This window comes from Heliangelus exortis, chromosome 1, assembly GCF_036169615.1.
Source record: "Heliangelus exortis chromosome 1, bHelExo1.hap1, whole genome shotgun sequence".
NCBI lineage: Eukaryota > Metazoa > Chordata > Aves > Apodiformes > Trochilidae > Heliangelus > Heliangelus exortis.
This window is the reverse complement of record NC_092422.1, coordinates 141,882,464-141,897,687: the sequence shown is the minus strand read 5'-3', so window position 1 is coordinate 141,897,687 and position 15,224 is coordinate 141,882,464. Positions and strand designations below refer to the sequence as shown.

Below are 15,224 nucleotides of genomic sequence, written 5' to 3'. Positions count from 1 at the left end.
CTTTTTGATGAATTCTGCTAGTTTAGATGTTAATATCTCAAGGCAAAGGAACTCACTCATCCCCTTAGCTAACTATTCCATAATGTAATAAATCACCACACACTCCAAATGAAGGTATAATGAGAAGAATCTTCATTGAAGTGAGCGAAATATGCCCCTAGGTTTTTCACCACTGAACTGAATACTGATTTTCATTGCTGAATTCTTATTGGAAAAGCAAGGTCCAGTGGTCTATTTCAAAGACTTTATGCTGACACATACACTTACAGGACTGAGAAGAGCCTTGAATAAAGGGCAGGATAAAGTTTTGCTACAGAGGAATAAATCAAGGAATGAATTATGTTATGAGAGTCATCATGCAAGCCCTTTTGCAAATTTACTCCACGGGGTTGTACCATCTTGATTTTACCATGTGTAGCACCTTGATTTCCTCCTTCCTTTGGGACTGGCACTATTTGCCTCTTGCTGTGCCTCACCTTCCCCTTTCCCCCAGCCATGGAGGGAGCAGCAGTTCTAAAGCAGTGCTCTCCTTTCAGGGACAGCTGAGCAACTCAAATACCCTGAAGAAGAGGCTGGGCACCCCAGACATTAACATCACAGTTCTTTTTCAGGAAAGCATAAAAAAAAATAGGTGAGAAACAGATGTTTACAAGTGCTAGGCAAGACTTTGTCCACTGTATTTCCTACTGCAGTTGTATCTCTGCAGGTCATGAATTTGGCTTAAAAGTTGCCTCTGATCTTTCTGATGTGGCTCACATCTCAGCCACATAATGGCCAAGTTTTTAATTTTTTGCTTCTATGTTTTCTTGACAGGAACAGTGTATTTCAGCCTTTTACTCACCCCAGTTCTTTAAGTATTGCTGGATTATAAACCTGACTCAATTTGCAATTAGGCTTGTTTTACCACCATGCTTACTGCCAAACTTTGGAGTTTGCTATTCATATGCCTTTTGGAGTCATTCTCATCTGCTTCTGATTTTTTTTAACACTTTGAATTAATGTTTTCAAGATCTAATTAATACTTCTGACAAGAAGATTTTGTTGTGACTTTAGAAAAATATTGAAGTTGAAACCTTTATGTTAATAAATGACCTCAAATGCTATTTTTATAAATGATGAAGTAGAATGAGCTGCTTAAAAAGTTGAATCATAGAATCATAGAATAGTTTGGGTTGGAAGGGACCTTAAAGATCGAGTTCCAACCCCCCTGCCGTGGGCAAGGACACCTCGTGATAGACCAGATTGCTCAAAGCTCCATCCAACCAGTCCTTGAACACTTCCAGGGCGGGGGCATCCACAGCTTCTCTGGGCAACCTGTTCCAGTGTGTCACCACCCTCACACTAAATAATTTCCTCCTAATCTAAAGTAAGTCTTTTTCAGCTTCAAACCCTTGCCCCTCATCCTGTCACTCCATTCCCTAGCAAAAAGTCCCTCCCCAGATTTCTTGTAGGCCCCCTGTGATATTCATAGAATCATAGAATTGGCTGGGTTGGAGGGGACCTCAGAGATCATCAAGTCCAAACCTTGATCCACTACCCCTGCAGTTACCAGACCATGGCACTGAGTGCCACATCCACTCTCTTTTTAAATATCTCCAGGGACGGAGAATCCACCACTTCCTGGGGCAGCCCATTCCAATGCTTGATCACCCTCTCTGTAAAGAAATTAATTCTAATATCCAACCTAAACCTCCCCTGGCACAAGAGAGAGAGACCATGCCCTCTTGTATTGGTGAGATGGGCTTCCAGAAAGTCATGAGTGGTTTTTTTAGCCTCCTTACTAGCATTTTGGGCACGCTGTAAACTAAAAACGCGTTTCGATAACCTCGATGATCTTTGCCTGTGACAACCCTTACACCAATGTCGCGCCTACACCCTCGGGAGAGAGGACCAAGCTGGAGATGATCGGCTCCGCTGCCTCTCAGGCGGGTTCATGGCCAAGGGACCGCAGTGACCCCGCGGCAGGGGAGGACGAGGGGCGCCCCACGCTCCCCGTGCCACAGAATGCCACCCAGGTGCCCGTGACTCGCATGTCCCCGCATGTGTGCCGGGAGCCGCTCACCCCACGCCTCCAGTCCCTGCCCTCGGGACACCCGGGCAGGGCACAACTCTCCGCCGGGGGTTGCGCCTCGCAGGGGGAGCGGAGGGCAGGGGCCCTTGGCTGGCTCTCCGCCCACCTCCGCGGGGCTACAGCCCCCGGCCGCCCGGGCGGGGCCGCGCCGCCGCGGCCGCGGATGCAGGGTCTGGCGGCGCGCCAGAGGCATCGGCGCGGGTTGCATCAGACGAAGAGCTCGGCTGCCGCCGCCGTGCTGGCTCGGTCTGCGCCGGGCGACCGAGGGAGCCGGGGGTCCGGCGGAGCCCCGGCAAGATGCTGCGAACAGGCCCCCGGCTGCTGCGGACCATCTGCACGACGGCGGCGGTGAGTAAGGTGGGGGCGGGCAGCGGAGGACGCGTTCCCCTTCCCCTCCTCCCACTCCTTGCCCCTTCCCCTGTGAGGTGCCGGGGGCGAGAGACGGGGGCTGTTCGGCCGTAGGGCAGCGAGGGGCCGAGCGAGAAGGGGGGAAGGGGTAGGAGGGGGCATGGAGAGTGACGGGCATTGTCTCGCCGGGGTTTTAGTAAAGTGCGTGCAGGCGCGGGAAGGTAGGGAGGGTTCGGGAAAGGGCTTGGTTTGGGTGCAGAACCATCATCTCGCCCTGGGAGCGGGATCGCAGCCATCATCTGGGCGCTGCATCCTGCAGGGATGTGCCTGGCAGCTGCAGGGAGCGGGCACCGGCGATGCTGTGGTACTCGGCAGTCATCAGCCGTGTGTCGCGAACAATGTGAGTGTGTCTGCTCGCTGCCTCCCTCACACCGAATTTTCCCAGTGGGAAGCTGAGGGGTTGCCTGCTCAGTTAGGAAGCACCGTGCCCGTCCCCGGTGCTGGAGAGAAGCCCCTCGCTTTGGCCTAGGAGGGGAGTCTTTAGTTTGTGACCTTCTCATCTCCAATTCCCAGTTCTGGGGTGCTGGTTGCTCGGGGGCTGAAGTGGCCCTGCCTGATGGCCTGAATTCCTCTTCACCCCATGGCTCTGTCTTTTGCAGCCCTGCGCATTGGTTCCGAGCTGTTCTGTATGTCCTGTCAGAGGTATGGACTGCAGAACTCCTGCGAGGAACGGCTCCCCCAAAGCCTCTCCCCATTCAAATTGTCCAGATGTGCAGCTCTGGCAAGCTTAATGAGCCTGGGAGAAGATTTGTATTTTCTTTTTTTCCCCCCTAAAGACTGTTCTTTGTTTCAAGTTTGGTTTAGCCTGAAGACAGCAGTCCTACTAAGTTATCTGCATGGAAAGGGTTGGAATAAATAGATTTAACACAAGCTTTTTGGAAATGGAATCAGCAGTGCCAAAGAAATGAGAATGAATGATGAGAATGAATGAGTGATGAGAGCACATTGCCTGTGGATGTGTAGATGGGAGGGAAGGCTCTACAACAGTTTTCTATTAGGAGGCACTGGAATTCAGCACATGTAGGGGGATCCTCAATAGAAATAAAATTGCAGTACTTCTTTTCAAAGCAGGCATAACTCTACATTTAATTTTTGAAAGAAGCAACATGAAAATATTTACTAGCTTCATTAAATTCTCAGAATAAATAAAATATTGTAATCTCCATAACAGTAAATTTCATAACCAGGGTAGCAGTTACTAAATTTTTGCCTTTGAAAAATTTGATTAGAAACTGATACCCAATTGAATGTTATATACACAAAAATATATTTGCAGTAATAGAAAATTACTTTTATCTGTGAAGTAAATAGTCTCATATGGATAGGTTTTGTAACATTGAACTCTTCTAAGGGAAGAAAATGTAGCTCTTGGACTTGTCATTTTTAGGAACTAGAACTTGACAAAACAGTTACCAGTGTTTGTCAGGATGCTTCTTTATGCACTGGTAAATTCTATTTATTAGTTTTATTTTTAGTTAGATGTTTTGTAGCAAAAAGACCCACAATAGAATGGAAGCAAACATTAAAATACTATTTATATTTTAATGAGCCACTGTAAAATATATTCTAGCATTGTATCAACAGATTTTATGGCCAGAATATTAAATATAGAGCTTAAACCTAAACCTGTACTTTCATACTGGGACAAGAAAATCTGACTGAAAATAAATCTGACTTTGAGACAAGTTGAGCACTCAAGATAAGACTGTTGGTACAAATACTCAGGTTTTTAATGCTTTACTTTTATCATATTTTCTTCATATGGAGTGGGAACACTTGAATAGGGGAACAGAATTAATATTTATCTGTTTTATAATTGAAGCAGAATAGGACGTTAAAGAAGAAATTAAAAGTTGAGACAATGAAAGCAACAGAATTACAGTGAGCACTAAGTTCGAAATTCCTATTTTTTTGTCAGTACTGTCATAATAACTAGTGATCCAGCATCTATCTAGCACATTATTCAACAGCTAGTTTGTTTTACTGTTCTTTAATGAGTTTGCTTCTTGAAAACTTCTTGATGAGTTGCAGTGATGGTAAGCTGGTCAAAATGTGCCATGTAATAAGAAAGCAAGCACCAGGCTGCTTTTCATTCCTGTGTAATCTTACAGAACTTTCAGCTTCAATTTGGTACAACTGTCAATTTTCAATTAAGACATAAAATGAAGGTTTGAATTTGTGGTCTGATCATGCAAATCCTTACACATATAGGACTTCTTTTCTTTCTCTCTTTCTTTCTTTCTTTCTTTCTTGCTTTCTTGCTTTCTTGCTTTCTTGCTTTCTGGCTTTCTTTCTGTCTTTCTGTCTTTCTTTCTGTCTTTCTGTCTTTCTGTCTTTCTTTCTGTCTTTCTGTCTTTCTGTCTTTCTTTCTGTCTTTCTTTCTCTCTTTCTTTCTGTCTTTCTGTCTTTCTGTCTTTCTGTCTGTCTTTCTGTCTGTCTTTCTGTCTTTCTGTCTTTCTGTCTTTCTGTCTGTCTTTCTGTCTTTCTGTCTGTCTTTCTGTCTGTCTTTCTGTCTTTCTGTCTTTCTGTCTGTCTTTCTGTCTGTCTTTCTGTCTGTCTTTCTGTCTTTCTGTCTGTCTTTCTTTCTGTCTTTCTTTTAAACTCCGTAGAAATCCTGTGCATGGGTGACTTGTGGGTTTGGCCCCACCTTTCTGATGGTGACAGCTTATGTGTTAACATGTCACAAGCAAATTGCCATGCCTAAGCCAGATGTTAGTTGAAAGCATGCAGTACATGCGTGCCATTCATTGAGAAAGTAATTCAAGAATCCCTGGTCACAGCACGAGTGCCAAATCCATCTTGCAATTGAAATCAGTCTCCATTTGGGTAACTTGCTATAAGTGTGAGACAGCAAAGCTGTTTTGCTGCCAGGCTGGTGTTGTTGTGTGCTACAATGAAGAAGCAGGACTTAGCCTTCAGTCTTCTCAATTTTGCCATTTTGGGGTCTTTTTGTTCCTCTGGGGACTGTGTTCCCCATTTGCTTCTCACCATGTGTTGACTTGTTCCCACAACTAGCAGAAATCAAGCATTTGTAGCTTTACTGGAAGCATGTTGATTTACAGCAACTGAAATTTGGAAGTGGAACTGGTATGCAGTTCCATGTAATATGAGAATCAGATTTATTCACTGGGAAACATGAACTAAGAGTTGAGTCTAGGAGTAGAGAATGTATATTTTATTAACACTTGATGAATGCGTGGAGAAAAAAGGAGCTCTTAAAGTGGTGATAAAATTGGACAGAAAATTACAAGATTGGTCAAGAATCAGAAAAGTAACAGTACAGCAGTATTTTTAAAGTATTAGAAAGTGGAGGTCAGATAAATTCATCAAAGTAATCATAGGACATGATTGCTTGTGATGACAGAGGACTAGATTTGCTAAAGAGATCCCTTCCAGTCTTGTTTTTACTGAGAGATGTCAACAAAAAATGAAAGTAGAGTAAATAACTCCAATCTGGACTACCTTTAAAGTTTCTTCAATATACTAGTTGGGCTACCACTGCAAATTAGCACTGTATAGAAATCTGAGGATTTTATACCATGCCAGACATGCTCAGTGATCCAGCAGTTTAATCTTCTTCCAGCTTTCCTGCTGTAGTTAAAGTAATCAGGAAAATCGGATGACTGCTTCTTATAATTCAGCAACATTTCTGCTGTAAAAGCAAATATATCAGTCGTAAAATACTGGTAATGAGATCTACCTATATTCATTGAGCCTTGATAGATAAGTATTGCAATGATAAGTTGTGCTCCTTGTGATTCAGAGCAAGGTCATATGTTTTTGAAGAACAAAACAGTGGCCATATTTTATGCATTACGGCCAGCATTGCAGCATAGATTAGGAATATTATCATCACCAGCTTCACAGAAGTTTTTGATCATCCTACTATAACAATCTGATTTTGCAAGAACCAGAGTTATGTCTACCTGTGTATCTTGTTACTTGTTACTACTGCAGATGCACTGGTGCAGACTAATGCAATTTCATTTTGAGGGAAAATACTATCTCTAGACAAATAATTATTTCCTTTTGTTTATATAAAAAATAAAAAGCACACTTCAATATTCTTGTAATGGAGCCTACCTGTTCGTAACTCACTGTTCTAAGGCCATCTGCACAACTAAAGTGTAACTTGAAACCAGCAAAACACATCCATAATATTTCAGCTGTGAAACGAAACAGGCTGTGGTTTTCAGTAACCTGTTTTTCAGGACATTTCTGTTTGTCATAGAATTTGTCATATGATCTGATGGGCAGTCCGGACCATTTGCTCTGGACAATAACCCACTAAGTCAAGGTATCCTCATGTTCCAGCCATGTGGTTAAGATATTCAGACAGCACTTTGATTTGTCATTATCATTCTGATCTTATGGCATCTAATGGGTCATTCTAATAAATGGAAGTCAAAGTCCAGTTGGGAAGGAAGAAGTTAAGAATAAAGGTGAGGAGTATGTGGATTTATTTTCTACCCATCCTTCAGGCATTCTGAGGAGGAGGATGTTAAGTTTTCTATTTATTCTCTCTGGACCTTTCCTCATCAGCCAGGCCTGGTAGTCAATTTGTTTTTCAAAGGTTTCCAGAAGCTGATGCAAAGGCATCCCTCATAAGGGATGATTCCACCCTTCTGCCAGTGCCTTCATGCTCATTCCTGCTCCCCTCCTGGACCTGTGTTAGGACTTGTGGCAGGGTGATGAATTAGATTAGCAATACATCCAGTTAAGAATAAGCTGCATTTTGTCAGGACAATGCCTCCCTATCCTGACACCCTAATCCATTTCTTGCAGCTACAGGAATACCAGTTCTGGGATAAAGGAGGTGTTGGAGGCAAGAGACTGGAGGTAGGGTGGGAGGGGTGCACAACTGTCCCTCAGTTCTAAATAGACTGTGGAGAAAATTGTTTTCTCAGGGTGCAAGCACTTGAATAATGTAGCATTACATGATATCCTGATATCATAGTAGTGTTGTGATTATAACTATCCTAAAAAGAAGAAGTTGGCACACTTATTGGCACATACTCAGTCTGAAGAAGCTTAAAGCTTTTAAGTGTACTGGAATGCAAATGCAGAAGGCTGTGGGAGTCAAACAAAGGAACCCTGCAGTAGTCGCTTGGAGGAGGGTCAATGGGTGAACATTACTTTTAACTTGGCAGGAACAATGCAGGTTTGTCTTCTTTAACCTGTATATATTAACCACAAATAATATGCCACCATTTAAAAAGGGATTTAAGGAACATGTCCAAGGCACCTAAGTTATGCCCAGAAAAATGTTTTACGTGTTTGTTTAAAAAAATAGTATAAAGTTAGTTTTTTTAAATCATATTAGTTGTGACTAAAAATAAGATCATGCAACTCGTTTTGCCTCTTGTATCAAGGAGTGGGTCCTATCTCAAGTGTATTCTCTCTGTCATTAATCTCAAAAAATCAATTTTTATTCTTTCAAAGACAGGGTAGATTTGGGTAGAAAGAATAGTCCATATGAAATCAAAATTGAACATTGATCAAGAAGGAGCAAGAGTGAAACATAAACAATGGTGTATTTTCTTTGCTTCCTAGAACATGACTTGTTTTAATTTTTTTTTACCAGACTTACCAACATAAGCTGAAGCTGGCCCTCATAGGTCAAAGTATTTTTGGTCAAGAAGTTTATAACAAGCTGAGAAAAGAGGGCCATAAAGTCGTGGGAGTATTCACAGTGCCTGACAAGAATGGACAAGCTGATCCTTTGGGTAAGTGTAACCTTACTCCAGATGTTAAAATTACAGGCATAAACTTGCATTTTCGTGAGAAGTTGATATCTATATGGGAATGACTTGCATATGATGCCTTTATTACACTGGATCCAGCACAAGGACTACAACAAACACAAGTCCCAGAACAAGTCTGACCTTAGTCAGTATTTAATAGCTTTCTGTAACTGTGCAGGGTCATACATTATGATGTTTAAAAAATAAATTAATCTGTGTACCTTATTTGAGTGTATATCCTGGAGGCAGTCATCCTGAATGGTATCTTGAAGCAAATAGCTGCTGAGCCTGTATTTAAGCCTGGATGTCTGTCACCTGTTCCACTGTGTGCCTGGGATACTCCAGGCAGTTTATCTCTGGCTTTCTGCCCTTTCTGGAGAGCTTGCATGCAGCACTGTATCTGCAGAGCCTGTTTCTCTTGCACTTGGACTATGGAGAACCTCGTCCCTTTTTCCATTGCTAAAATGCTTATGAATTTTTGGGGCTTTCTAAAGAAAGAGTTGTTGCTTGAGAGGTATTCAGGTATGCAGAATTGTAGGCACACAGTGGAATGTGACAGGGAAGCTACTTGGGAATAATCTGAACTGTAACTTTGTAACTTTCTTTTCTTTCTTTCCTTTCTTTCTTTCTTTCTTTCTTTCTTTCTTTCTTTCTTTCTTTCTTTCTTTCTTTCTTTCTTTCTTTCTTTCTTTCTTTCTTTCTTTCTTTCTTTCTTTCTTTCTTTCTTTCTTTCTTTCTTTCTTTCTTTCTTTCTTTCTTTCTTTCTTTCTTTCTTTCTTTCTTTCTTTCTTTCTTTCTTTCTTTCTTTCTTTCTTTCTTTCTTTCTTTCTTTCTTTCTTTCTTTCTTTCTTTCTTTCTTTCTTTCCTTCTTTCTTTCCTTCTTTCTTTCCTTCTTTCTTTCTTTCCTTCTTTCTTTCCTTCTTTCCTTCTTTCTTTCCTTCTTTCTTTCCTTCTTTTCCTTCTTTCTTTCCTTCTTTCCTTCTTTCTTTCCTTCTTTCTTTCCTTCTTTCTTTCCTTCTTTCCTTCTTTCTTTCCTTCTTTCTTTCCTTCTTTTCCTTCTTTCTTTCCTTCTTTCCTTCTTTCCTTCTTTCCTTCTTTTCTTCAGTGTTGCAAAAGCAGTGAATTAATATAATTAGGAAACAGAAGTACCAGAATGCCTTTATGAATAACTAACTCTACATTCCATGAGCTGTCTTAAGAAATTTTTTATTATTATTTTTTGGTCATGCCCTGACGTGTTTTTACAGAACTCTTACAACAGAAAAATCAAACATAAATTTCTTCTTACTTAGGCTATGGCACTCCTAAATTAGCATTTCTCAAGTTTATTACATTCTGTAATTCTCCCTATTAAAAGCTTTAGTCACACTTTAAAGAATTGGAGGCAAGTGTTAGTTTAAAAAAAGAGAATTCAACCACCCAGCTCTGAAAGTATGCCATAATGCTTGGTTACATTATATAAACTGTTGTTGTACAGATATTACACTGCAGATGAAATTAAGCAAATCTTTCACTGATTTCAATAATATATTTATTTTAACAGAACCATAAAATTAATGTATTGCTCTGCTAATGAAAAAAAATTACTAGATCCTTTGTTGCTGTTTACTTCCAGATGACTCAACAGGCTTAAGTCTCCGGTGAAATTTGCTAATGTTTCTCTATCATCTGACAGCTGCAATTTTTATTTCTAAGAGCTATTGTGGTACACAGTGATGTCCATGGATTGACATTTTATTAAGTTTTACTCCAGACTTAGGTTAATAGGCTAAAGATACTTCTGGTCAAACTCAAGGTCCAATTCCAGAATGGAAAAAGATAAAGGAAAGTACAAAAATGTAGTTAGAAAAATAAACTAAATCAGATTAATTCTCCATACCTCTTTTTGTTTCCTGTTTTCTTCCTATTACACACGTAAGTCAACAGCTGTAGAGTCCAACTCTACAGAGTCCTCACTGTGATGAGTTATTAATCAGTTGTGCAGTAGAACTTATTTAATACCTAAAAACTCCATCAACTGGTGCTGTTATTTTTTCTGACCTTGGAGCCTAATTTTGGGTGTAACTATGTGTCTCACATATAAATGGAAGCATATCCAGAAGGCATCAGTAAACAGAATTCTGAAGAAATGACTGAAGGTCTCTAGCAGCTGTTGTTATTTGCACTACATGGCAAAATGCTTCTGGCTTAGTGAATCTTAGTTGTGTGTAGTGTGATTTGTATTCACATACAAATAGCTGAAGTGGAAAATTAAGTTCTGCTAAAACAAACCTGTTGTAGGCAAATGTAATGACTAGAGAAGAAATGAAGACTGTTAAATAGTCAATAGCATTCACCATTCTTTTTGCTTTCACTGGCACTTATAACCAAGTCATAACTGTGAATAGTTGAGAATAACATAAGCTGTAGGAATATGAATCAAAGGCATAATAAAATCTATCCAGGTACAAAGGTTTTTAAATAACATACAAAATGGTACAAAGGGCACTTTGTAATCCTGCAGGTGATGATCTGCTTGACTTGTTACACAGTATCTTTCTTTTTTCATTTTTAATTGCCAAATGTGAATTAAAAAAGAAAATTGTTCTTGCCCCTCAGCACTGGCAGCAGAGAAGGACGGCACTCCAGTTTTTAAGTTCCCCAGATGGAGAGCTAAAGGGAAGCCTATCCAGGAAGTAGTTGCAGCCTACAAATCTGTTGGAGCAGAGCTCAATGTCCTCCCCTTCTGTACACAGTTCATCCCCATGGATGTTATTGACTGCCCAAAACATGGCTCGATTATTTACCACCCATCCATCCTACCACGCCACCGAGGAGCTTCTGCAATCAACTGGTGAGTGTTGTTCACCAGAACTCCACGTGTGTCACGTTGGGGTGTTGGGCCCTACCCATCACTCTCCTGAATGCTGATGCTGTTCTGTTGGCTTGCAACTGCTCTGAAGGAGCTTCCCTGAAGCAGCTGAGTATTTGGTTCATGAACTGCATTTCATACCTAAGATTCATTATGATTTCCAGTGCAAGTGTAATTGTTGTTCTGGGGAGATGTGATCTGCACATTCATTTGATTTACTTACACAGGCAAATCAACAATCTGTCGTTTTCACAGGCAGAACACTGTTCTCTTAGCTCATCCTCCACAAACACTGTCACAAAAGGGCTTGATGAAGAGCCTAAATTTCCCCAGAAGGGAGAAGAATTAAGAGAATCCATGAGAACAAAGCCATAAAGCCTTATCACACTGTGTTCTTAAGCCTATCTTTTAGCCTGTGTTCCTTTAGCCATCCTAAGCACATGGCTAAATTCAAAATCTGACTGTGCAAGAACCACGCTGGAATAATGACCACAGCAGACTCAGATCTGGCATCCTTGTGACAACAGAAGTGCTGTTATCATAGTGTTTAACACTGATAAGGAATTGTCTAAATATGAAGAAACAATTTTACAAATTTATTTTACAAATATTACAGGTGGTATGGTGATTATCAAAATGTTGTAGAATCGAAGTAAAGGCTTATTTTGGTGTTTTTTTAAAAAAAACAATGGAAAAAAATGCTAAGCTGAAGTTTTTAAACAGAGGAGTTAAGGAGACTACTAGAGACATAAGGAAGTCCTTCGCAATGTGGGAGTTGTGTCCAAGTGAGTAAAATAAAAAAGAGTGTAAACTCTGGCAAAATGGGTGTAAGATGAGAGTAAGGCAGTCCAGAAAAGAAAAGAAAAAAACCAAAACAACCCAGCTTTTCAAGGTGTAAAACTGAATAGTAACTATTTTCTCAAATGCATTTTAGATGGGAGGTATGTAGGGTAATAGAGGTATTCAGTATAAAAGAGATGTTTACCAAAGAGAATATCATAGTAGGAAATATGTAGTAGGAATACATAGTAGGAAATTCCTTTTTTGTGTAGAGTAAGTCAAAACAATTCTCTTGAGCTGAACTGTGACTAGAACAGATTTTAGATAAACTGATGGATGAATAAGAATCTCTTGTCAGGACCAGGGAACTTTTAACCAAAAGTTCTACGGGTTTCTTTTCCTTTGGATTGTATTGGTGAAGGAATCTGGAAAACAGCAAGAGCAAGGCTCAGAGAAAAAGCCAAGAAACCACAGATATCAGTCTGAATTTCAATCTGTTAAAAAAGAAAAATACGTTTTCTACACAAATGGGTAAATATGATAATATAAAAATGTGATAAAGAAAATGGGTGCCCAAAATCAAAGTTAAAAAACATAACTAGATGCAAGCATCAATAAAATTCAAGTCAGTTTTTGCTGCTCATGAAAGAGACCATGGAAATATTTTAAATACTATCTGCATCTCAGAACATGAAGGGGACAGAAATTATTCAGAAAAGGCTAAGAAAGATGGTCAAAGGTACAGGAGAACTTCCACATGATGCGAGAGAAATCTCCAAGTCTTCAGACTGGAGAAGACATTATTGGGAAGGAAATATGCCATTCATGTATTAAGCCATGAAAAACATGGGAAGGTGAATAAGGATAAATTGCTCATTCTTATTCAAAAGTGAGAGAGCAGTCAGCAAAGAGATCAGGTAGTAGGATATGACTAGAAAAAGAGGTACTTTTACTCCATGCACTCCATTATCAAACTGGAACTGCACATCTAGAGAGCTCTAGAAAGATGTTTCCATGGAGGGAAAGTTCATCAAGGTCTGTTCCACAGGAAGATGTTTCTTTCATGAAGTTTCTGAGACCCTGAATATTTTTCATATTACTTCTGTAAGCACCACTCCTGCCTTTCTCAGGTAAAAGCTGTTGTCCAAAGATCTTCAAACTAAGTTAGGATGTGGCCCGACTCTGGACTTAGCTGAATCTTGTGTTTCACCCTCACACCTTTTACTCTCATCTCAGTGTCTTTCATCTTTCGTGGCTACAGCCCTGGTGAAGATCTGACCTTTTCTCCTTGCAGTGTGACCAAGGAAGTATCTGGGAACTGAGCATGGCTAAAGGGGCACCAGGCTCAAAGAAGCATCCTGGGCTTGTAAGGGTTCCTCACTCCACCCTTTACAGCCTTTTCCAGATTCTGCCACTTAGTTGTCAGCATCTTCGTGCAGAGGAAGCTGGTGGCCAGAGGAGGCACCTGGTAGTTCTCATCCTGCCACATATTCATCATCAGGGACATTTGCTCATGGCACCTTCTTCTTCTCTAACCATGCAGAGCACATACACTTCTCACCAGGTTGCTCTTTTGGCATCTTTACATAATATAAAACGGAAGAGATGCTGCTTCAATGTGTGGATGAGCTGATATGGGCTACCCAAACTTCTGCAAGATTTCACTTCTGTGAACCCGACAGCTTCCTAAGTTGTCTTTGGAGTTTGTTCCTCGTTCTGCACAAATGTGTTCTTTACTCCTTTTGATAATGTAATTTTCAGTGTTTACAATTAATAGTGATTTTTCAGGGTTATAGGGCATCTCTTAGGTGAGAGATTGTGCTGGTACAATGTGGACTGCCAAGGGAATACTTGCATGAGATGTGTCTTACAGAAAACAGCATTGATGTTTCATACAGACAAATGGTTAAAAGCCTGTAGGAAAGATACATATGTCTCCATTTCTGGCTGCTCCCTTGAACACACATCTGTTAGATTATCCATCATTCTGAGGCACCTGCAGTTCCAAAGGAGAACTGGAAATCTCAATGGCTGAAGTTCCCTTCAGATTCAGAAGCAGATCCTGAGCTGCCGTAAATCGGTGTGGGTCTGTTGTAAGTATTGTTCATTCACAACAGCTGAGAATCTGGCTGGATATAAATTCCCTTAATAACTTTTCCTTAAACAGTTGCATATCTATAATTTTCCTCTCTTAGTTCAGTGCTTTTTCAGCTGTGGGACAACTGTATTTCCCTTGCTGACCATCGGGTAAGTTGTGAAGCCTAGCTAATTCCAGTAAACTGAATTATTCAGATAATATGCTGTCTAGGTGCTTCCATCTTTCACATTATAGCATAACTATTGCAGACTTTTTGCTCTGTGTGTCTTAACCACTAATAATACTTAAATTATCACAATGATCTGTTTGACAGGCACCCTCAATTCAGCTGCAGCATTTCTTGAGTCACTGTGGAAATCATACATCAATGGTATCCTGTGGGTTTTTTACTATGAAATAAACAATGAAACTAATATTAAAGATAGTTAGGATTTTCTTTTCAATCTACTTAACACAAATCAATGGCTAACAGATGGGTTGACATCCCTGGCTGCTTTCATACTCTCTGTATTTACTGCAAGGCTTTTTTTTTTTTTTTTTTTTTTTTTTTTTATGTCTAGGACTTTAATTCAAGGAGATAAGAAAGCAGGATTTACTATTTTTTGGGCTGATGATGGTTTGGACACTGGACCAATTCTTCTGCAACGAGAATGTGATGTTGGCCAAAATGATACTGTGGATGACCTGTATAACCGGTTTCTCTTCCCAGAAGGAGTAAAGGCTATGGTATGTTTAGCTGGAGTAAATATCTGCATTTTAAGGAAAAAAGAAAAGCATCTGCTGGCATTTGGAAGGGAAAGAAATGTAGACAAGATGCAGACATTTGTAAAGACAGTGGTTGTGGTGCTCAGCCTAATCCTAGGCTTCAGTGGAGCTGTGCTGCTTCACAACAGCTGCGGAGGTGGCCCCAGAATATTTGTTGCTGTCTGCAGGCAGAGCATATCCTGTTTCCACAGAAGCCAAGGAGTCAGATTTGTCTGGAATGTAGCTCTTTCCATGGATTTCTTGAATGTTTTTACAAGGTGAAATTTTTTACAGTCTCAGAGAGAGCAGAAAGTTAAGGGTGAGGTTGAAAAAACAGGGGGGATGGTGTTTTAAGTTCACCACCCTGGTGGATTTGCTTTGGATTTTTTGTGCTTGTCCTGTTTTGTTTTAAAATGGAGAAAAAAAAAATGCATTAAAAATACTCATATGGATTGTTAGAGAATTTTTTTCTCCCTCCATTTGAAAGCAGGGAAATAAGCTAGTGCAGAAAGAAAAAGGAGTTAAATA

The 15,224-nt window shown here is 40.4% G+C and overlaps 1 protein-coding gene across 2 annotated transcripts in view; it reads left to right on the top strand.

Moving 5' to 3' along the window:
- Positions 1-2,212: 2,212 nt before the first annotated feature.
- ALDH1L2 (aldehyde dehydrogenase 1 family member L2) overlaps positions 2,213-15,224 on the top strand; it is a 33,833-nt gene continuing 20,821 nt past the window's right edge. The window contains exons 1-5 of one of the 2 annotated variants that reach the window (XM_071728708.1): positions 2,235-2,306; positions 2,342-2,419; positions 8,064-8,205; positions 10,822-11,056; positions 14,513-14,678. In XM_071728708.1, coding sequence (XP_071584809.1) covers positions 2,235-2,306; positions 2,342-2,419; positions 8,064-8,205; positions 10,822-11,056; positions 14,513-14,678 — 693 coding nt within the window. Of the gene's footprint in view, positions 2,420-8,063; positions 8,206-10,821; positions 11,057-14,512; positions 14,679-15,224 lie in introns of both variants that reach the window. The other variant, XM_071728698.1, reaches the window with a different exon arrangement.